This window comes from Varanus komodoensis, unplaced genomic scaffold (assembly GCF_004798865.1).
Source record: "Varanus komodoensis strain SLA01 unplaced genomic scaffold, ASM479886v1 scaffold20_1, whole genome shotgun sequence".
Taxonomy (NCBI): Eukaryota; Metazoa; Chordata; class Lepidosauria; order Squamata; family Varanidae; genus Varanus; species Varanus komodoensis.
Genome location: NW_025335587.1, coordinates 2908904 through 2932151, shown reverse-complemented (window position 1 = coordinate 2932151; position 23248 = coordinate 2908904). Strand labels below are relative to the sequence as shown.

At 38.1% G+C, this 23248-nt stretch overlaps 1 protein-coding gene across 1 annotated transcript in view; it reads right to left on the bottom strand.

The window, feature by feature from the left end:
- Positions 1-2195: 2195 nt before the first annotated feature.
- RNF11 (ring finger protein 11) overlaps positions 2196-23248 on the bottom strand; it is a 39277-nt gene continuing 18224 nt past the window's right edge. Inside the window, exons 2-3 of the mRNA XM_044430117.1 lie at positions 7481-7650; positions 2196-4554 (exon numbers count right to left, since the gene is read on the bottom strand). Of these exons, the coding sequence (XP_044286052.1) occupies positions 4383-4554; positions 7481-7650 (342 nt within the window). The 3' untranslated portion in view covers positions 2196-4382. The remainder of the gene's footprint in view (positions 4555-7480; positions 7651-23248) is intronic.

Sequence of the window (23248 nt, the reverse complement as noted above, 5' to 3'; positions counted from 1 at the left end):
ATGGCTCATATTTTTCCCTTTTAAGGTCCAATACTCCAAACTTAGAGAACTTCCCTCTTCCCTCCTCAAAGCTAGTGTAGAGGAAACTACACTGGACTGTCTCTCCAAGCTAGAAAATGAACCTTGGGAGAGATTGGAGAGCTTTCTGGTAAGCAGAGGGGCAAGAAAACAGAACAGGCTACAATTTTTCTTGAGTGTCCTCCAGCTTCCTTCCTTCTCCTGAAACACCCTAGGTAAAATCCCACCCAGCAGAATCGAAGTATGTGGGAGCAAAGACTGCAACTACTCCTCCTTTTACCCTGCTGGCTTCAGTCTAGCAAAGCATAGCAGTCTCTCTTCCCCATTTGGGGCCTTCTGAGCAGCAATGGTGCAATCCATAACTGCACTTGTACTGCATGGTTTATCATGTTGCTTTAAGAGAATGATTGCTGTGGGTCTTCTGGTTTAATTCTCCTTTTAGACTTAATGCTTACAGTTGGGTTTATACCAGCTGATAGAATGGGTTGTTACCTAGGAAAGCCTATGCTAAGATACTGAACTAGATGAAAAACTAAAACAGGCTATAAGTGTGCTAACCCTTTGAACTGTAATATTGATATGAGTATTTCAACAAACCCAAGTTTCCTATGCTGGTAATTTGTGTTTTGTTTTGTTTACCCAAGAATGCATACTCCAACTTTGTGGGCAAACTGGTTTCTCATTAAAATCATGTTTTTAAGAATTGCACACAGTGGCCCTGTGCTACAGATCCTGCTGCTGTATCGCTACCATGTCCAAAGCTTTCCTGCTGAGCAGAATGGCAGTGTGGTGAGATGGTGGACCTGCTCTAGTTGCTGGATGTGCAGTGGCTAAATCTGCATGCAGCTCACCCTTGCTGATCAGGGTAACCATATTTCATTTGTATTTTAATACAAGTATACAGGTCCATCACATGATACTTGGGGAAATGTCTGAGGGGGGGCTTAGGATTTTTGCAGACCTCACTTTCCACAGGCAGAGGGATTCTCTGTGCAAAGGAATTTGTCCCTGTGCAGAGAATGTGTCTTCATATTTTCTGCTTGGGCGGGGTTTAAGAAATAGCAGTCTGCCTGCCACAGATTCTCCTCCAACCCCAACAGAATTGTTTTCCTAGCAATTGAACCTTGCCTCATATGGAAAAGGGGACTGAGTAACAATACAAAAGGTTGCCAATTTATACAGAGCACAGCAGCTGTCCAGACTTAGTATAGTCTAGAGGGATTATATGTGGCCTTCCTCACTTGCTTAACTAGCTTACAGCAGTTTAGCTGATCAAGAAAGATTCACCAGCTGTCAAACATCATTTCAGTTTTGAAGAAACAACTGTAAACTGCTTCTCAAAACCATCTGATCATATGAAAGGCCGTAATCAATACAGAAGAATTTATTCTATCCTACCATATTTGGTAGACAAGATAATCTGCTTTTATCCAGGAATCTGTTGTGGGTGTAGGATGTTCTTTTATATACTTCATTCCATAGGAATTGGAAGGCATAAGGGACTTTGACATTTTTGTTGTATGTGAAAAAATCCCAATTACCATTTAGAGTTTGATATTTTAATATCATTCACTTTTAAAAGGTGACTTTAAACAGATGTTCTGATTCTAATTAGTTGTCTTTAGAGTGCAATCCTATGCATGTCTTCTTAGTGACAAGTCCACTGGAACTTACTCCCAGGATGTTCATAGGATTGTAGTCTTAGAATAATATGCAATTGAGATTTAAAATACAGTTAATATGATGTTCTGTCTGGAGACTATTTAGCCAAACAATTGTTATAAAGAACAAAATAACTATGTATCTCTGTTATGCTACTGAAAAATGAGTTTTAAAATCAATTTATATTTGGTTTGATGTGTTAAAGTCAGAGGCACAAAATGTAACACAAAACTAAGCACAAACCAATGAATCAGGTCCCACTTTAAGTACATACAGCTGTACTGATAGATGCAGACTTTCTTGGCCTCTCCTCTCCTCTGAAATAGCTACACAGAGATGACCAGGGGAATCCTGCTAAATGGGTGAGTCCTGATGGGGAGGACAGAAATCACTCCAAACAAGCAAAAGCAGCTTCTGTAAGCAGAACCCTTCTGTCTACTTTCTTAAGAGTACACCCCCTCCATTTTTGTTTTCTTTTGAGAGAGTTTTGAAAGAAAGAACAATGAACATGAAAAGAGTATTTAAAATTGTTCATTTGCTAATTTAACAACCAAAGTAAAAGAAGAAAACTGGCTATAATACTTGACAAGATAGACATCAACATTTATGGAAAACAACACAAGGAATGGTAAGGTAGTATACGTTACTACTAAAAAAATATTGCACAACTTCATTTTTCCTCTTTTGGATTTACTTGCTCTAAATAAGAATATCTGAATTAAGAGTGGAGGACTGGAAAAGATTTCTTGTTGGAATGCAAGTCAACCCAAGACTATTTGCTTTAACTGCTTTCTTCTGTAATCAGTGCATCATTTGCAATGTGACTTCAAAGAACTGTCTTGGAGTACATGGTTGAGTGCAGCTTCTTACACAAGTTCAGCCATTTCTTGCATGTATGTGAAATCTGACGCAGACATGGAGTTCTTTCCCAGCATCTCTCTTTCAGCTATGGGTGCAATCTGCCAAAATGAATGGGGATGTTGGCTTGCATTGGAGTTGCGCATATACATTAGTTTGCATATTGGGAGGTAAACTGAGACACTTGAATGGAAATAATCTACAATGCCATGTGTAGCATTTTTGTGGGGTAATAAATATGCAATTATGAAAACTTCTGCATTTTACTCAGCAGATCTTGTAGAAATTATTTAACATGTAATCGTTCTATACTGTTAAGCATATGGTTGTCAGTGAACTAGTTTGCTTGAATAGAGTAAACAAAGTTTGAAACCTATTGGCTTTAAGTCAACTGTATAAAAATTACACTGAAAGAACATTTAAGAGGAAAAAACCCACATGCTAGGTGGATTAAAATAAAATACTTTACACTTACTCTCTTTTTGCATGACTGTCTCTACCAAGCAGCTTAACTTTTTCATTTCTGAAATGTAAATACTTGGAACAGTCCTTACTAACTCACTTCATCAGTCCTATGTAATTCTGTGCCAAATATTAATTTTGCATATTTGTACAAAACATAAAATATAGATTATTTAACATCTGCCTAACAGACAGCTATACCATCCAGCGGAATACAAAAGATACATTTAATGCAGAAACTAAGGAACAGTATGGTCTTCAGAAGCTACAAGCTACAAGAATGGGAGATGCAATACCTTTTATATGGTCCAAAATACCACTTTCTGAAGGAGGAAAATCTAAACAAACTTTGTGAATACAAGAAATCTTTATCTTGTCTTCATTTTACCATGTTCCACTTTAACTTGTCAAATGTAATTTTAGTTATTTGAATTCTGAAAACCATTTAGGCAGAAATGAAGCAATGAAACTGAAAGACTACAACTATAAGCACTAGTTTGTTTTCTGATTTTCTTTAATACCCTCACAATAAAATGTCACATATAGAAAAAAGATAGTGCATCTCAAGTTTGCTTACAAGCTAGGAGATCTTTTTTTGAAGTCCACATATTCCTAACTGCAAACAAAATATAGCACTTTTATAACAGGTTATAAATAAACCAGTTTTCAAGCATAGAGCCAGCCCAAACATAAGAATACACTATTTTAAAAGACCTAAGGCAAAATGGATACCATTTCCAATGGATAAAAAAAAAACTGTGCAAACAAGCGTAAACCTATTTTTGTGCCAGTGTTATGTTTCTTTTTTTGTAAATAGAGCATTGACCCAAATACCAGGAACTTGTGAAGCAATTTGAACAAAAAATGGCAATTTCTTTAGGAGAAAGGATACTCTAGCATCCCTTTCTTTTCCTTTTTAGTAAGAGTGAGCACCTCTCTCTCTCTCTCACACACACACACACACACACACACACACACACACACACACACACCCTCTTAGCACTCCTGCTCATTTCAGTGATGGCTGAGCAGAAGAACTTTCTGGTATTTTAAATGCACAAATTTAATGTTTAACATCTACTATTAGTCTTCACACTGTTCCTCTGGACGGATGTACTAAAACATCTTTCTTAAGGAGCAACTATTTTTAAGCACTGGATCAAGAATTTACATAAAAATAACATCCTATCTTTTCTATATTCTCTAAAACACATTTTTCCTCCATTTCTGTCAGTTACTGCGGCTATTCAGGATTTTTAAAAGTTTAGGAACTGAGTTTTTATGGTGCATGATTTTGTTTTTCTTTAGTTCTTTGGGCAGAATGGAAAAAGATAAAACCCATTAACAGTAGATGTCTTCCTTGACACGTGAGAAGCTCTGGCTCAGTTAGTTTCATATGAAGACAAAAGCGCTGCATCAACTGGTTCCATGCAGGAAGGACAGGTAAAAGATCTCATCAACCAGTCATCTATACAGTCCAGATGGTAAATGTGCATGCATGGCAGGAATCGGATAGGGTCTCCATAAACAAAGTCCATCATACAGATCACACACCTACAAAGGAAAACAAGGAGAAAATCGTAACTGCACAAATATTTATCTGACCAGCTCTCAAGAAAGCGGGAGGAGAAACCTGGTTGCTGAACTCACCCTCTAATAATATAATTTGGGATTTTTAAGGGGATGTGAAACTTACAGAAGTGAGCACTAGTCTGTACTCACCACTTCAGGAAGCTTGTATCTAATGTATTATGGCTGGTATTCTGTGCTTGCTTAACTGTGAATAAGTGCCATTGAAGAAATGGGAGCTTATGCATAAACATGCATAGGATTATGCCATAAAACAATTTGCATTGATGCAAATGTAATTGTAGAGGCTATGGCATAACTGTAGCAAGAAGGAAAAAATTGCCACTTCCCACCTTCCACCCCTAAATTAATCTGACTTGCAATTTACTGTTCTGCACAAGTCTGGATCCAATCCAGTGGGACCTATGTCTGGGAAACATGTATAAGATGGCACTGCAAGACTGCAAAATTCTTGTGGGACTTCATCTACAATTATAATGAAGTTACTACTTCTAGCTTTGCAATTTTAATACTACCCTTCTCTTTCTCTGTCCACTCATTTTGGTTGTCTCCAGCCTCATGAAGACTTTTGAACAACTCGAAAGATTGCTCAATGGTTTATGAAGTTTTGCTTGATCTTTATAGCTGTACTGTAGATTTTGGATTTTTTTTTTCTTGGATGGATGAACAAGGCATTTTCAGGTTGTTGCAGCTGTTTTGTATTTTTCTGAAATAGTTTTATATTTTAATGCTTCTAAATTGTGTGCTCCTTTGAGGCACACAGAAAAATCACATGTGAATCAAATTAATAACAAAATAATAATCCCATACTTAGAAGTTCTTGGAAGTCAGGACCTTCCAACTTTGTTTTCCGAAATCTGCTCTGATATCTAGAATGTGCCCTCAGTCTGACTAACACAGATGCAGTGAGATGAGCTTTCTTCCTGTTGCAGTGACACCTGGTTCCAAGATGCAATATTCTTTAGTATCATTACATAGCAGTTATTCCTGTCCATGCCTGTATTCGATTTTAGTGAAGCTGATCAAATTCCAAACTCTGAGTTCCACAGTATTAGTTTTTCTTACTCTATGTTTATTTGCATTGCTGTGACATTATGGAAATTATTACATCTAATTATTAGTGCAACAGAGCTCTGTGGGTTTAAAGGAGGCATGTGGAGTGAAACTGCTTGTTGCCCTATTATTTATAGGCGGTTTTTTTCCAAAAGCAAAGGGAAAGGAAAATTTCTTGAAAGAAAGTTGCTATTACATTCATTACTTTCTCCCTGTAGGCCCATGTTCAGAGAGCAGTTGAATGGGTTATAGAAGTACAGAAGAGACCAGGCAGTTCAAATATCCAAGAAAGCATTTTTTTATTATTTTTTGTAATCGTGTTTTTATTTCAGATCTTCACTTTCTCTCCACATTTTAAAACATTTCTATGATTGACAGCAAAGGTAGCCCATGTTGGGAGCACAGGCATTTGAGCAGTGTATACTGGTAGGTAAAGCTCCTCTTCCTATTTTATTCCTATGACACAGGAACTCTTAGCTAAGCCAAGGCCTGATCCTGAAGGCCCCTCAGCATATAGTTGGCACAAAGGGCAGCAATGGAAGGAGAATATTAGAGGAAACAAGAGGAAAATGCTGGGGAAAAGAGGGCAGGATAGCCCTTTTGAACAAGAGGCCTTACACTCACAAAAGGACCTGGATCCAAGTCATTTAAATTTGCTTATGAGGGTAGAGGTGGGTGCTCCCTCTGGAAGTGTGGGAAGGATTGCCCCACATTCATTCTCTCCACATGTATATGCATTCATATACAACATCTCCAGTTGTTCACTCTCTTTCTCAGATTCATACACCTATCTGTGCTCATCCACCCATCAAAACATACAGATTGTGCATATATTTACCCTCATACAGGGATGCTTCCCTTGTACTGTAATTAGGTTTAGAAAAAGCCTTCCACTGAATCCAGTGGAAAGTTTTCCAAGACAAATTGCTTCTGGGGTGTGTGTGAGTGGAGGGGACTTAGACTAACTCTTAGAACCATGAGAAACCCTTTTGGGGCTGCAAGTCCTTATGCCTGTAATTTGACTATAAAAAGCATTTTGTGGACAGCCCTTTACATGTTTTTTACTGTAAAATTATAGCAAAAAAATAAAAATTGAAAGTAGCTATGAACACTTCACTGAAGAGAGATGCTACAGCAGGGAACTCAAGCATGCTGCTTTCAATGCTATTCAGAGGCAACTTTGCAGCTAGGTATACTTGTTAAGAAAATTATGTATACTGTCTTCCTAAAAGATGCATGGTGTAAATTCACACTACTCCTTAGCAGTATTATTCAAACACTATTTGTTGCACTGCACAATTAACATTACAATTGTAGTACAAGACATAAATACAAGGCAAACTATTTAGGCAAGAGATAGTGAGAAGACTTTTAAGTAAGAAAAGTGCTAGTCTATTTAAGGGTCTAAGCTAGACACTGCAGATGTTTCTAGCTGGAGGGTTCCTAGTGCTACACATCAAAAGACACTGTGCAATTCTTTCATTTCTTCCATTCATTAATTGATTTTCTGTGTTAAGAAAAGTGACTGGAAGATTTTGTAAGAAAAGGGAATAGTTACAAGTGGAAGAAAATGGTGAGAGGATCCCCCATTACATGAGCAAGGAAGAACAATTGCAGAATAGCAGGCTTGTCTGCAAATGCTTCAGGATATCAGATAATATTTGAGGACAGAAAACTTTGTTCACCTGAACAGCTAAGAGAAAAGTAAAAAGAAGGAAATAAATTCAAGCAGAAGTGCCAGAAAGCAATATTGGAGTAAGTCAACTGGAGACACAGATGAGCCCAATCTCCCAGGTGAGATGAGGTTATCATAAAATTTTGTGTTTCTGTAACTTACTCTCTGATCTTTTTTTCAGAACCATCTCTTCCTGGATCATAGACTCCTTTAGGCAGGTGCTGTATAAGGCCTATCCTTTGCGCTATCCTAATTTGTTCTTCTTCTGTAAGCTGTGTTGCAAGGCGGGTCTGGCTAGGAGTTGGATGGTAAACTGGAACTGGCACCTGTTCCTAAAAATAAAGGGGGTGGGGGTTGAGAGGACAAAAAGAAAACAAATAAATCTTCATTGCCAATTTTAAGTTCATGACAAAATGGATTCTAAAGTGTATGGAAATTATTTACTTATTCCTGTTTCTGGTGAAAAAATAGTTGCAAGGCACATCCATCTTAGACCACAGTGATATGGCTTAATTATAAAGAAGAGAACAAAATAAACAGCATTGCCAACTTCACTGGGAAGCTGGCACTGATCTATTTTAAGCTGCTCTCTGCAAAGACCATTTAATTTTGTCTCCAGGAGTTCTCTATGGATTAGTTAAACAGATGTACAAACTTGACATGAGAATTGGCAAATTATGCTTAAAGGCTGGCTAACTGATTGACTTCTAGCCTGCTAATATAGAGAAGTTAATTTATGAAGTTCTGTTTATGCAAAGGGAGGGCAATCCATCTTTTTAAACAAGCAATAACTTAGACGTGATAAAGTATTTTATAAAAGTAACTGGATACATTAAAAATGTACATCTAGCAATGTTAATCAGATAACCAAACAGCCAAATATCCAAGTAAATACTACAACAACATACATTGCACCATACAAGTGGAAAGTCACATAAACTAGTATTTTAAAATGATTTTATTAATTTTCAATCTAAAATACAACCAAGAAAAAAAATTACAACTAAAGTAAAAACATATAAAATTAACATACAATTAAAATATATCTTAACAATACTGTACACCCACCACCATCAGGACCATGTTACAGATAGAAAACTCAATCAAACATTATTTCAGGGGATTGCCCCCTTCCAAAACTGCAATTATTCTTTTGGCAGTTCAATTTTTCCTCTTTTTAGCACATAATAAATGCTCCTCAAAACTCATTTAGCTTGTTTTTCTTTAAATGCCCTTTTCTCATTTTAATATCACAGGTTAATTTATCATTAATAGCTATATTCCATACTTCTCTGTACCTATTGCACAATTGATAGCATATTTTACTTTCCAATTCTTAGTGATGATTAATCTTGCAGCAGTTATTAAATTTGTTATTAGTTCTTTATTATTCCAACTCCATTGTTTCTTATCAAATATGGAAAGTAATGTTATCTCAGGATATGTTTCAATATTTAAACTTAGCATTTTACTATGCTCTTAAAAAACCTCTTTCTAAAACTTCATTATATATTCACATTCCCACCACATATGAAAATATGTACCCACTCCATGACCACATCTCCGACATAAATTGGAATATTATACATACAGTTCAACTTCATCAGAGTTAGATACCACTTCCATACAATTTTATATATTTTTAATTCCTACTGACATACATTTTAATATCTTCTTCCAAATATTTTCCCAATCTTCATTACTGATTTTCTTCTTCAAATCTATTTACCATGTTGCTATATGTGAATCATACTGATCCAGTTCTTCTAACAGTATCTTACAAATTTTACTTACTAGCCCTTTTATCCACATATTCTCTCATTTTCCCTTTCTATAATCATAGCTTCAAATTTTGTACAATCCCTGCACCTGCCTCTTTTCTTTACCCATTCTTTAGCTGAATCACATTATACCAAGTTATTTTCTCCTTTCATAGTATTGCTTTTATTACACTAATATTTTTAAAGTGAAAAATCTTTGTAAAATTCTTGAAAAGGCATTTAAGGTTTAGGTATCAAATCAGGTTATAAAATTTGTCTTCTGATTCACAGAGTTTAGGAAAACAACATTCTACATTCTTATATTTGATGACATACAATGTGTTGGATCCAGATTGGTCTTTCCATGAACAAAAAGGACTTGTGTTACCAGAAGGCACCATGATCCAGGGGAGGGTATTGCTGGAGGAAGGGAGTGGGGACTTGATATTTGTTTCAAGAGTTTGCAATTGCCAGCTGGCTATTTGCTTTACTTAATTCTCAGCCTTTGGAAGTTCAGCCTTTGGCTGTGGTGTTCCTGATGAGCAGAGAGATACTTCATATCTAACTTTTGTCAGTGCAACCATGGAATATAAGACTTTGCTAAGATAAGATTGGGCCACACATGACAACTCAACAGGATGGTTACTGCTAAGAATAGCCAAGTCTCCACCATTCATCTAGATACCTGCACTTAGACTACTGGCAAAGGTATTTGTCTTATCTAGCTGAAAGCACCTCCTAACTTGATCTTACCTCTCAACTACCTGGTCCCACTGCCTGCATCTCTGGCACCAGTATAAATATCCAACCCAGCACAGGGGTTGGGGGCTCACATCTGCATAGTGTTTGTTGCTGATATGCTTATTTATCTGAGCTTCCAGGTGACAGTACAAAATTAGGCCGTTGTGCAGTGAATGTGTATACATATAGCACATAGTATTGCTGTCATACATCTCCCCAAAAGCTGTTACACACCACAAGATGGAGTTAAGCATCTAAAAGTCCATTTTGTCCAGTGTTTTTAATGGCATCAGTGTTGGAATATGACTGCAATGCATAGCTGCAAAATGTAGTTATTTTAATGGTGATTTCCATTCAATTCAGCTTCCCAAACCACAAAGCATTTCTGTAGTTATTATTTGAAAAATCCTTCAGTGTGGATTAATAGCACAACCCTTTTCATGTTTACTCATCAATAATTTCCACTAAAATAAATGATTACTCCCCAGAAAGAGGGTTTAGAGTGGTCTTAAACATTAGTGCACAAATTGCTATGTGTGAATCAGTCTTGTCTCGATGCTTCAGTTTTTGAGTAAATGACTAAAACCAGCTATTCTCATGTAATGGCTAGAATAAAATTATCAGGTTATCCGGCAGACTTTCTTTCAAAAGTAATTGCTCCTTTATGTAAAATGCAAGAATTATTACAAAGTCTACTACATTCATGAACACTGAATACAATTTTTTAAAAGACCAAATAATAATGGTGAAGCATCCCAGTTTAATTTAAGCAACTTCTCCCCGCAGCAAAACCAGGAACAGATGGCCAGAGATGCCAGATGGACATCTACTAATCTACAGAGGAAGGGTGCTTATAGGCAATGAAAATGAGGGCTTCCCCACTCTGCTCTTATTTGTGTCCTTCAGTTCTAATCAAGAAGTACAGCTTTATTGTTGGACAATTTATGTGTGTAGTTTAGAGAAGTTTCATTGTTAAATATCTTGATATTCATACTGCCTGATGTCTGTCCCATGTGCAGATAAGAAACAAAAATTAAATACTGATATTCACCAATTGGGACCAAATTAGATACAATAGTAGTAAATCTATGTTTTTAAATGCAATCAGAAAAGTGGGATTTTTGTATTTTTTTCAATAGGAAATATCACTAATTACTAATGCAAATTAGATGCATTTGTGTAGGATCATTTCTACTGACTTTTCATCAGAAAATTTTATGTTGCCTTAGAAAGATCTAGTTACGCATGTTTAAGGATCCAATGTTGATTATTGATCCTTTACTCCATGGATCTCTTTGACATTAAAGGTTTGAGGGGGGGAAATAAACATACTTAAGCAAAGCCAGAAACCTGCTGGACTTGGAAGGCAGGGCAGGGTAAGAATCTGTGAGGAACCCGTTTTGAGGGTGGGAATCTATCAGATTCTCCGGGGTTTGCTTCCTGGACTCTGGTTTGCTTTGTTGTGGCCCTGAATCAAAGCTTCTGGTGGGCATGCCCACTGTTGATGCAGTGCATACCAGGAATTGAGCTCCTCCCTGTACATGCTGCGGATTTTGTTTGTGTTGATGCATTTAACATGGATGACACTTGCCAGCTGTGCAATCCTCATTCCGTGAGTGTTCACAGACTTCCTCTTGGCTTAGTTTGCTTGCTAACACTGGACTAAGCACAAGAGAAAGTCTGCGAATGCTAGCGGGATGGAGTCCAGAGTTTTGTCCTAACTGTACAGCAAGACAAGTACAGAGGTTATTTTCACCCCACTGCTCCTCCCACTCTACAAATCAGCTAGACACTGCCTATGGCCACCCAGCTGTGGCACTTTGAAAGGGGAGAGAAATGAAACTGAAAGGGGAGCGAAAGAAGACTGCAGTGCTCACAAGATTGTTTTTAACCAACCACCTTAAAAAATTAATCAGAACCCTGAATTGCCAAGCTTGCCTAATACTGTATTTGCAATTAGCATCTATTCATTGCAAACAGTGGACCTATAAAATGGGGAAAAAATCAGTGGAAAAATAAAGCAGTGATTTTTTTTCTGCAGAAAATTTTCCAAATCACATCACTGAAAGCAGTAACAAGTTTGCATGACATGAACCCATCATGAGTGACAAGCTCTGGTGGGTTATCCTGTCATGCAAACTCAGACTGTTTCCCATAGGGTGGCCACCTATGGCTTATTTTGGGGATTGTTCTGTCCACGAGTGGATTTCACGTCATTCAAACCCAGGCAAGCAAGCCCATTTTGGCTACCAGGAAGTGAGTACTGCTTCTCATGAGCAGGTACTACTTTTGGCAAGCTTGCTAGGGTCACCACCACCAATGCCAGCTACTGCACAAGTGCCTAGATGGCATTTTGGGGCAAGTGGCACACTGGCTAGGTGTCCCCAGCCACAATCACAAGCCCTGTTTGTGGCTTTCCCCCCACTTTATTCTTTTATTTTCCAGGGGAAAAAGACAATATCCAGTATGACAGACAGTTTTCTTGATCTCCATTTTAATAGCCAGTGACCACCCCTTCATAGTGCCTAACCAGCACATTTATTTATTTATATCTCATTTTTATACTGCCCAATCAATGGCTCTCCAGACAGTTTACAAAGTTAAAAGGACATAAAATCAAAAACAAGAAATGGGGAAAACCCTATAACAATAAAACAATAGGCCAATATAACAACAACCATGACAGCATACCCTAACAATTAATCAAGTTGGCATATAGGCACAGCAGCAATGTCTAATTAAACAATATTAAGACTAAAAGTTAACTATTAAAATGCCTGGTAAATAAAAAGGTTTTCACCAGGTGCCAGAAAGAAAAACAGTAGCTGCCTGGCCAGGTATACCTCTCTGAGGAGATGGCTCCAAAGATGGGGTACCACTGTCAGTGGTTGGAAATCTATTTTTAAACAATTGCACCTACAGGATGCATAATAGTTTCTTAATTAAAAAAAACTTTTTAAGATGCACTTGTGCAATTGTGAAGGATGCAGAAGTGAGTGCAAAATGGGGTACCTCAGTCAATGTCCTGGTGGGTACCTGCTCTCAAAGAGCAGATGGTAGGTATCCTGGACATTGATCCAGGGAGGTTCCACACAGTTTTTAGATTTTTTGCTTTATCTCATACACTGTCAGAAGAACTGTCAAGGGAAAGCAAACGTATGAGGAATCTCTGCTTCACAAAAAATGGTTGGTGAGATTTATAACCCCTTCATGGTGAGATCATTGTCTTTTTCTTTTTGGCTTTCACTGTCCTCAGCGTCTTGAGCCCTTTGTACTTTTCCCTGAGATGCTAGCTGTTCAGCAAACTGCAAAAGTGCATCTGATGCCATTTTCAAAGGAAAGCAGTTCTTGACAGATGGCTAGTCTTTTAAAAACAGGGTTTTGACTGGGCAATAACTGTTTCTTGACAGGGATATAAGGCAGTTGCTCAAGTGTGACTATTTTTCAAAAAGGATAAAATACTTGCTCACACTGTGGGCATGCACACACACACAAAATAGACAACTGCTGGCATGCTCCCCAATATTCCACTTAGATGCTCAAAAGAGACTGTGAAAATGGAGATCATGCAAACTGGCTATCAAGCCACAGACTGCAATCTTGGAGTGGGGGAGGTTAGATATGGAGCAACTGGAAAGGTGCTTGCAATCACAACAGGAAAGAGAAACTAAATCAGTCCTACTGCAGGTTCCTGGAGTATCCACAGAAGTACTAAGGGACAGGGAAGAGGGAGACAACCCATGATGAGCCCAACTGCTTATCAATAAACTGTGATTTATTGTAAGGTCAAGTTAAGATGACATGTGATAGTGCCTGATGTGCTGGCTTCCCAGAAAGAGTAAGATCTAATTTAAAGAGCAAAAGGGGTAGGCATGTGAGTTGCACTCCCTTGAGCTTTCTCTCCATGCACTCTGTTCTGAAAGGCACTTGGAGTTTGGGAGATTCATCTACAGGCAGTGAGATGAGTTATTTTCTCTTAATATTTTGCTACTTTTACTTCTGAAATCAGACCCTACTCCTTACCTTTGTGATTCTATCAAATCCAGGTTTAAACATGGCAATTTGCCAAAATGTCTAGTTTGCTTAGAAGGTTCTTCATTAAGATCCTTTACAGAAAAATAGCCCAACTTTGTGCAGTTGATAATGCTGGGTGGGGGGTTATTTTTAAAAAGCCAATTTTAAATTTTCTAGCCCTGGTGTTACAAAAGATCCAATGAATAATGATGAAGCTGATTAAGTGGTTCAGACAAAAATCTGCCTCCCACAAAGGTGTGGGTGTCCCAATTTTAAAACCACAATCTACCCAACATTTTTATGTCATGAAGAGCACAAATAATTTCTGCTTGCAGTGCTTATGCATATTTACTTCTCTTAGTCGCAAAGTATTGATGACTAATGAATGTCTGTTACTGCCTGTACATTCATCAGAATAGGAATGATCCATAATGGCTATTTATGTCCCTGTAGTCCATCATGACAGGTAAGGGGAAGCAGGAATATCCAACTTGTTTTAACACAGCCTTCCCCAGCCTGATGACCTCCAGATGTTTTAGATTCTGAGTGAGAGTGCTTTGAGGGAACTTCAATGTGGCCTTTACTGCAGTGGGAGTATGGAGCTGACCCTCCCTAGAATAGGCCTAAACCCTACAGTGATCCACTTGATCTGCCATCTTTGGGGGCAGAGGGTTACCCCACCCTTTGAGGATGCCAGCCCTGGTTGCTGTAATGCATGTATATTGGGGCTTTAATGGACAGTTAAGGGTTTACTAAAGAATTTTTGGTTTGTTCATTTTGAAATCAAGTATTTCTCCCTTGTGCAGAGAAAAGAAACTCCTGAAATCTCTTAAGCAGGTGAACTTATGTTCTTTGAGAATATGTTGTGTCTCTGTCTTTTCATGAAATATCAGGTCTTTTTAACAAAAATCCAACATGTTAACTACTACATCACCCTTTGCCAGCTTGCTATTCTATGACTGACAGCTGTTCCTAATTAATTAGGTTGTATGTACTATTGCATGTATGTGAGTATACATATGCATATACACACAGAGAGAGAAAGAGCAAGGGAAAGAACACAGCTGACTGCATTTTGGATGCTTATTGGTGACATGGCTATACGACTGTCACAAGGATGGCTTCCACATCAAGGGCCAGTGCTGACAGGTTGATTTAACAGCACACTTCTAACTGTAAGGGAAGGACTGTAGCAACATTGTTGAGTAGATGTAGAAAGCTCCAGGTTCAGAACTAGAAAGTCACTGACTTTATAAAGGGACACACAGACCTGCCTTATATTAACCTGATCTCTATCCCTTCCCTCCAATTTTGGGTAATATGTTTAATGTACGTACCACAATAGTAATGTTATAATATTCTGAAAACAGGTCAATGGTAGCTCAGATACTCATAATCCCTGGATAAAGATTATCTAAAGATTATGCCATATAATAAAATGATATAACATGTGGCATGTTTTTTTTTTTAAAGATTCCCACCCAAAATGTCCAACTGCCTGCCCAAATGTTCCTGACAGTAATTTTCTTCTAACAAACCCCCTAATATTCTGTTTGTTTCCATGTCTAAAAAAGCTGGATTTTAGCATTATCTTTTTTAAGTATGATACACAATTACTTTGAAATGTGCTGCTTTGAAAAGACACAAATGAAACTTATTCACAAGTACAATATTTAGGTTTCAGAAGAAACTGCTACAATTTGCTTATGACCTAATCCTAAAATTTGCTGTGCCACAAAAATTGCTTAAAAGTGATACATTGATAGCCAGACGAATACAAGTGATAACCACAATCCAGCCCAGACTTAGTATGCTTAAAACCACTGAAACCAATGGGCTGAGAGTACCACTCTGTTTACTTATGACTAATGATAATTTTTACTGCAAAATAGAATTTTGAAATTAAACATAAGGGCACCATCCTATGGTGCTGCCCATAACCCTTGAACTCAGATTATAGGCTGCAGGAGTGCAAGGGCAAATATCATGTCTGTACCCCTCTAGTTCTGCAAAGCACTTAGCTGATTTTGGGTAAGTGTGGCACTTCAGAGCAGGAGGGAAAGGGGCTGAGGCACCACCAGGATAGGATGTATTTTGGAGGAACCAGTTTCCTCCCCCCTCTGCTCCTCTGGAACACCCGCAAAAGCCCTTCTACAAAGTGCTGTTGTGTCATCTGAGAAGCAGCCAGCACATTTCTTTCCATAATGACTGCAATGGGAGCCAAACAATCCAAGGTCCAAGCAATTTTTAATCCATGTAGCTGCGAAGCTGAAAATCTTATGATCATCTAGATGCTGCTTAGTGGCCACAACATTTCACTGCCTGGCATTTATGTTTCTGAATCAAAATCGGATTAATAGCCAACACTGCAAAGAAACAGCTATCAAAAATGAGTCAAAAGCATAAGAAGATCCAGACTGCACTCAAGTTGGTAACAAACTGAAGTAGTGGAGGACAGAAGGAAAACAAGGCAGAAGGTAACTTGTCCTTAAATTCATTCATGTTGGGATCTGCTAACAGATGCAGAAAATTAAGAAAGCAGCATGAGAACAAAGTAAAAGACTGAATTTTCTGCTTCATAAAAGTTGAAGGATGGTTCAGTCCCTCTGAACCTATAAAAACACTAATAGTAATGACACAGGCATCAGAATCCATTTTAATATATAAAAACATTATCCAGTCCAGCATATTGATATCTACTGAGATGGTCCCAGGTTTAGGCAGAGTAGACCCATTGCAATCAATGGGAGACGTTAGTCAATTAATGGGGCATGAGTCTATTCTAAGAATAAATGGCAGGATTGGAGAGATCATAGGCTTCTTCAGAGGCCCAGCACTGAGATCAAGCCCCTGCCCTCCTCACCTTGCCTCTGGCATAAAAAGAACTACAGCTGCTGCCTCTCTGAGAGTGCAGATGGGGGTCTTGCAGGGGAAAAGGTGGAATACTGGGCAGAGAGGAGCAGGCTGAGGCTGTCCCCATAGTCCAGTTCCCATGGGCAACCCAGCCTCCTTCCCTCTCCCTCCCTGGCATTTCATCTAGATGTCAAAAATGGCTATGGGCAAAGTGATGTGTGGCAGAGGCAAAGACTACCGCTACCATACCTCACTCTGGCCATTGGATGTATTTAGGCCTCCAAGTTCAGAAACTTCTGTGTATTGAGGGCAGAAGTAATAGCATTGTGCCTTAAATCTAAAACCAAGCTAATAGCATTATAGAAAAATTAAAGTAAGTGCCAATTTTGTTTAAAGGATCTAATGCGTCGTCTTCTGTTGTTTACATATACATGATTCATTAGATTGGCTGCTTTCTCCCGTAAATAAAAGTCTGTCTAATTTAGATTGCAATTTTATACCCACTCACCTGGGATTAAATCACACTGAATTCTTAGTACTTAAGGCCAATTCTTACAGGACTTTCTGAGATATGTGGAGGAGCAGGCAACATGGTACCTTCCAAATGTCTTGACATACAACATTCACAGTCCCTGAACACTGACCATGCTAGCTACAGGCTAATGAGATGAACTCATCTGCACCAGGCTGCCTACCCCTATGTGATACAGTTTACTGCACTGAATAAATTATATCCCTAGGGATAGAGGGTACAAGATACTACTTAAAAACATGTCTTTTCTTTGAGGAATAGTATCCTGCATATCACAGTAAATCAGCATTTTCCAACAAGGTATTCTTTGGATTACAACTCCCAGGGCTACCCTGCAGATTCCTGAAGAGTTTTGAAGTAACACATCAAGTCATAGAAAATGACTGAGCACCAGTATGGTATAGTGGTTAAGAGCACAGGACTGTGACTCATGAGATCTGGATTCTAATCCTCACTCAGCCATGGAGCTCACTGGGTGACTTTTGGTGAAGTCAGAAACCCTTAGCCCAACCTACCTCACAGGGTTGTTGTGAGGATAGTTTGAGAGAAGGAGAATAATGCAAGTTCCTTGAAAGAAAAAAGGCAAGGTATAAATATAATAAAGAAGTATGGTTGTATGGTAGCTTGCCTCATATACAGAGTGAGATATACAGCAGAAAAATAACTGGAATGCTTTCCCCATACAAAAGCATTTTTGGAAAGAAGTTTGGATATAGTGTAAACATCTACTGAATTGGTTTTTAATGGTCAAGTAAGCAAATAATCAATTTAACATTCTGTTTATACAATGACCAACCTAATGACTAAGGGAAGCCTATAAGCAGTAAAGTACTTTCCCACTCAGGTTCCCCAGCAACTGGTGTTCCTAGGCATACTGCCATCAATACTGGAGGTAAAATATAGCCATCACAACTACATTTATACCTGAGTCACTGAAGGCCCATTCCAAGCCCAAATGAAATCTTACAGTGAAAATTTCAGCAATGTGAGGGCTAGAAAATCTGGTGAAAGATGGTGTTCCTGGCAGTCTGTACTGCGAACTAAATCGTGTTTTAGTCACATTCATGTAGTAAAATTGTGCTACTGATTATAGTCTTGCCAACTTTATAATAATAAATTTTATTATACACAGCAGCACAGTTTAACGCGAGTTCCCGTGAAACATCTCTTATGCAGTTTAATGTGAGTTCCCGTGGCACATCTAATTAACTCATTACTCATTATTTTTTCATCAGTGACTTTCTATACCAATAGATATATCTTGGTTCCATCTTTCAATTAAAAATGGAGTCTGGGGAGTGTACAATGGTTGATTGATTCAACTTCTGGCTGGAAAACTTATAGCTTGATGAACATAGATCTTTACATAGATAACAGCCACAGTAACTTACAAGATCTGTTAGATACAAAAAATGGCATCATCTAATTATATCACAGACATAATCCATTTTACAGAACATATAGTAATAGCTAAGTTCAACACTCACTTAACATCTTATTTAAATTAGCTGATTCTTCAACATGTTTTCTTACCTGAAGCATGTCTTTCAGTGTTCAGAAACTATGTCCCATAGTTAAAAACTTGAAAGTAGTCTACTTGCATGAAAACAATGAAGTCTGCTTCATGTATGGGTGCTTTTAGAATGCACAGGTAGTCCCTGGGTTATGAATGATTTGTGCTTATGAATGTGCAGACTGCTGAAAAAGGCCATGAATATCTCTAGGGAACTACATGTGTTTGGTGACGTGTCATCAGTGGCTGTCATCAGTGGTCATGTAGTTCCTAGAGATATTCATGGCTTTTTGTAGAGATAGAGATTCACTACAGATTGTCAAGGCTATCTCTAAAGAATTACACACTGTATCTCTAGGGAACGATGCGATGCATTTGGCAACATGGCAACAATGACAGCCTAGTTCCCTAGAGAGAGAGCATGCATGGCTTTTTGGTCCACACGTTGGCTCAAGTGTACCCAAGCCAGTGTATTTCCAGGCACATGTAGGGCACATTGTTCCTCAGCTGCTACAAGGCCATTTATGATGAGAAAAAGACAATGGCTATACAAACAACCCTTGCGGCCTACTTCAAGAAAGTGACTCCTGTGGTACTCACCCCCAAGCAGCACAATCAAACACTGATTCTCCAGTATCAGTTTCATTTCCATCCTTATCAGTTAATGTTAATATTACCTCGAGAATGTTCTGAAGTGTTTTGAGAACTGTTTCTTTTATTTATTACAATACTATATACACACATACATACATATATTCTCTCTCTCTCTCACTCATACCTGTAGTTACTTTATTATTAATGTATTATTATTATTATTATTATTATTATTATTATTATTATTATTATTACAATGCTAGGGATACTTATACTAAAACAAACATTTAGCTTATTCATGTGATCCAACTTACATACAAATTCAACTTACGGAAGTTCTCAGGAACGAAACTTGTCTCTAACTTGGGAACTATCTGTATTGCAAACTTAATTAAATTTCTGTATTTCTATATAGGCTATTCTAGTGTGGCCAAAGAAGTAGGCTAGAATCTGATTATTCATCCATGCAATTTCAAACCACAAAACCAGCAAAAAGGAGTCATAAGAAAAATACTAATTTTAATGAAGCATAAAGTTCCTTGCTACAAACAACTGATTTTTGCACTCTTCAATTACTGCACAGCATGTTCCTCTCTTTGCAGGATAACATCCTGGGGCGTATTTGAGCAAAATGAGTTTTCACCCTCAGTTCCTCATCAATGTTGCTTTCCATTTGATTCCTGCCCCTACCAGGTGTGATAAGTTTCATTTTATCTGGCAAGAGTCCCATGACAGGCCTCTTTGGAAAAGTATATTCAGCAGCATATTGTAGCTCCAAACCTCTAAGGTGCTCCATGTGGACAACTCCCACTTGTACCTCTTTAATGAGACACAAACTTTGGAGATAATAAAATTAAAAAGCCAGCAAACAGTGATAGATCACAGAATGTGGTGTACAATATCAAAAGCAGTTGCAGAAACAGAAAATTCTTTTCAGATGCACCCTTAGAAAGTTATTTTGTTCTGAAGTGGAAGGAGGGAAGCCTGTATATAAAACCCATAATTAACTGGATCTGCTGTTTAATCACATTTCCTTGTTAGAAAAAGTGAATTATGTTAACCACTGCAAACTGAGGAAATACTAAGTCTGTGAGTTGAGGCCTGCAGAAACCTGCATATCCTGGTCTAGGTTTTTGTTCCAAAAGGCTCTGAACTGCAAGAATAATTCATTCCCAAAGAGGGAATGAATCATGTTATGAAAACTGATGTGATGTAGTTTACCCATTATACTCTCCTTAAATCCAATCCAAAGTTCAGCAGCATTCCTATGGAGATTTGTTCATGTTTCCAACTGTCTCACACATGAACAGTAGATTTATATAGAATCCTACCTGGACTGAGGAAACTGCTCCTCTTATAAAAGCCTTGCCACAGGGCTTTATGAAATATTTGGTGAAGAGACCATATAAAATGTTGGCTAGCAGGTTGAACTGGAAGGAAAAGGAGCAGAATAACACTTAATGGAGGGTAGCAACATTTCACTGGGAAGAAGCACTCTGTGTCTTAATAACTGTTTACTACTGCTTCTCCTTGATGTTTCCCTCATCCACCACTCATCAACTGTAGTATCAGTCTTGAGAAAATAACCCAAGTGAGTATGCAGTGATGATACACTTGTAGCAAAAAGAGGAGTGGGCCCCTACTGCTATCATTGTGCTGCGGTAGCTATTACAATGGAACAAGCATTCACCATGGAAGCTAGCTACATAAAGAGTTGGGGTTACACTACCATAGTTAAAATGAGTGCAACTGTTTGGAGAGTTGCTTCAAACAAATTGCTTCATAAATAGAATGTCACCCAAACTATTACAATATTGACTGATAACACCAGATGGCAAAAGATTGTTTCAGATAACAAACAAAAAAGATACTCTGTATCCAAAGGAGTCTGCAGTGGTATGGGGATGAATTTTCCATAGTGTTTTATTTTTTGTAGAAAAAAATTGTTTCATAAGTTTATTTGTAACACTGAATGGATTGCCCTTGCAAATGAAATATTAAGCAAGGCTGGCAGTTTCACAGTTGTGATTAATGTTTTCCAGGTGACTATTCCTTGCAAATATGTAAGCGACACCTATGCCGTTGAAATGTATACCTGTCTCAGTATGAAATGAAACCAATAAATTGTGACAGAGAAAATGAAGGTAACACAACCTTCACACTGATGAGTAGTTATAAGCATCTGGGTTCTTTGGTTGCTAACATTAATCAGTGCAGCCTTTCTAAACTTGATGCTCTCCAGATTTGTTTAACTACAAGTCCCAGCATCTCTAGCCGGCTAGGAGCTATAGCCCAATACATCCGGAAGACAGCATGTTGAGGAAAAATCAAGGTGTAATCCAATATATATATATATATATATATATAGGCAGGGAAAACTGAAACTTTTAGGTTCCATTGGGTCTTTTTCATATAAATTCATTTCACTTATTTCTTTACTGCCAAATAGCCAATACTATCTGAGCAGTTTACAAAGTGCAAACTTCTTAAAATATATTGTATACAACCATTCATACATACAACAATATAAACAAACACCACAGCAATTTTAACTATCAATAATCAATTGACCCAATTAAAAGCCTTATCATGTGCTGCCAAATATCCAAGAGTAGAGAAAAATCTTAACCTGGAACTATAAATACAACAATGCTGATCAGAGGTGGGCCTTACTAGGGAGATCATTCAGTCTCATTCACCACTGAGAAGGCTCTCTCCCTTGTTCCCACCTTCTGAGCCTCCCATGGGGAAGCACCTGGAAGAAGTCCTTAGACAATGGGCACAGATCATTTGTGACATAATGCTAAACTATGGTTTAGCGTTATAGGTGCACGCCTAAGACTTGCAAGTTTCCTTTCTCTTCTGGTGTGGTCCTAAGGTAGAGATTGGAAACCTTTAACTTCAGTTTAAATCTAAGGAGAAGGCCAAAACAGGCATTACTCTGAATCTGTATCAGACAGCTTACTCTAGAGTAGATTCAGTAGGCCTGATCCATATCTTAAAAGCCCCACTATTCTCTGTAGTATGTCTCCTGTGCCTATCCTAGAATAAAAATTTAAACAGAGACAAAGCTGTGATAGGTGTGAAAGGATGATTTGAAACAAGGGAGTAGAAAGATTTAAAAGGGTAACAAAGAAAATTACATAGCCCAAAGAAGAGGCGGGGCTAAGATCATATTGCACAAGGTGTGAGAAAAGGCAGGATGGCCAAATGCTGACTCAGTGACTTCCTGATTGTTTATTGACAAGCTTGGCAGAACAAAATGAGCCTATTGTAGCTCACCAGGGCCAGGTCTGAATTGGGAAGAAGGGCCAGTGTTGGAGCAGCGCAGAGTAGACAGGCAGGAAAGATTGTAAACTCTGGGTACCCCAGCCAGTGAGGGGAAAGGAGGAGGAAGTGGCTGGGGGCAGGGTTTAAAAGGGATTTGTGAACATGTGCTCAGGTGAACAGGAAAATGGGAAGGAAACCATTTTTTTCTGTTCCTTTCATTGCACTAAAGTTTTAAAAAGAACTCTCTGCATGCCTGGAATATTTTTCTTTTCCGACGGAAAGGAAAGAGTGATCATAACAGCTGCTAGATGATAAAGATGTATGACTGGGTTAAAAGCAGAAGCAATTTTTTCTGATCTCCCCACAGCCTCATCAGAAGAATCTTGAGTTTCAGTTTCTAGCATACTAGAGGAGAATATGCCCACACTGAGATTAGTGCCCACTCATGCACATAATGTTAAATCACAGTTTAGTTTTATATTCAGCCACTATCTCTTTTTTGGAAATATTCATTGCCAATATTATAATGGTTGAGTTTTCTATCACATACTCCAGATGAGGCCACATTTTAGGTTTCTAGTAAACGAAGAAATTTCAGGCTAGATGCTAAGACTGAAGCCTCTCTATATTAGCCTGCACATTTTAAAAAATGC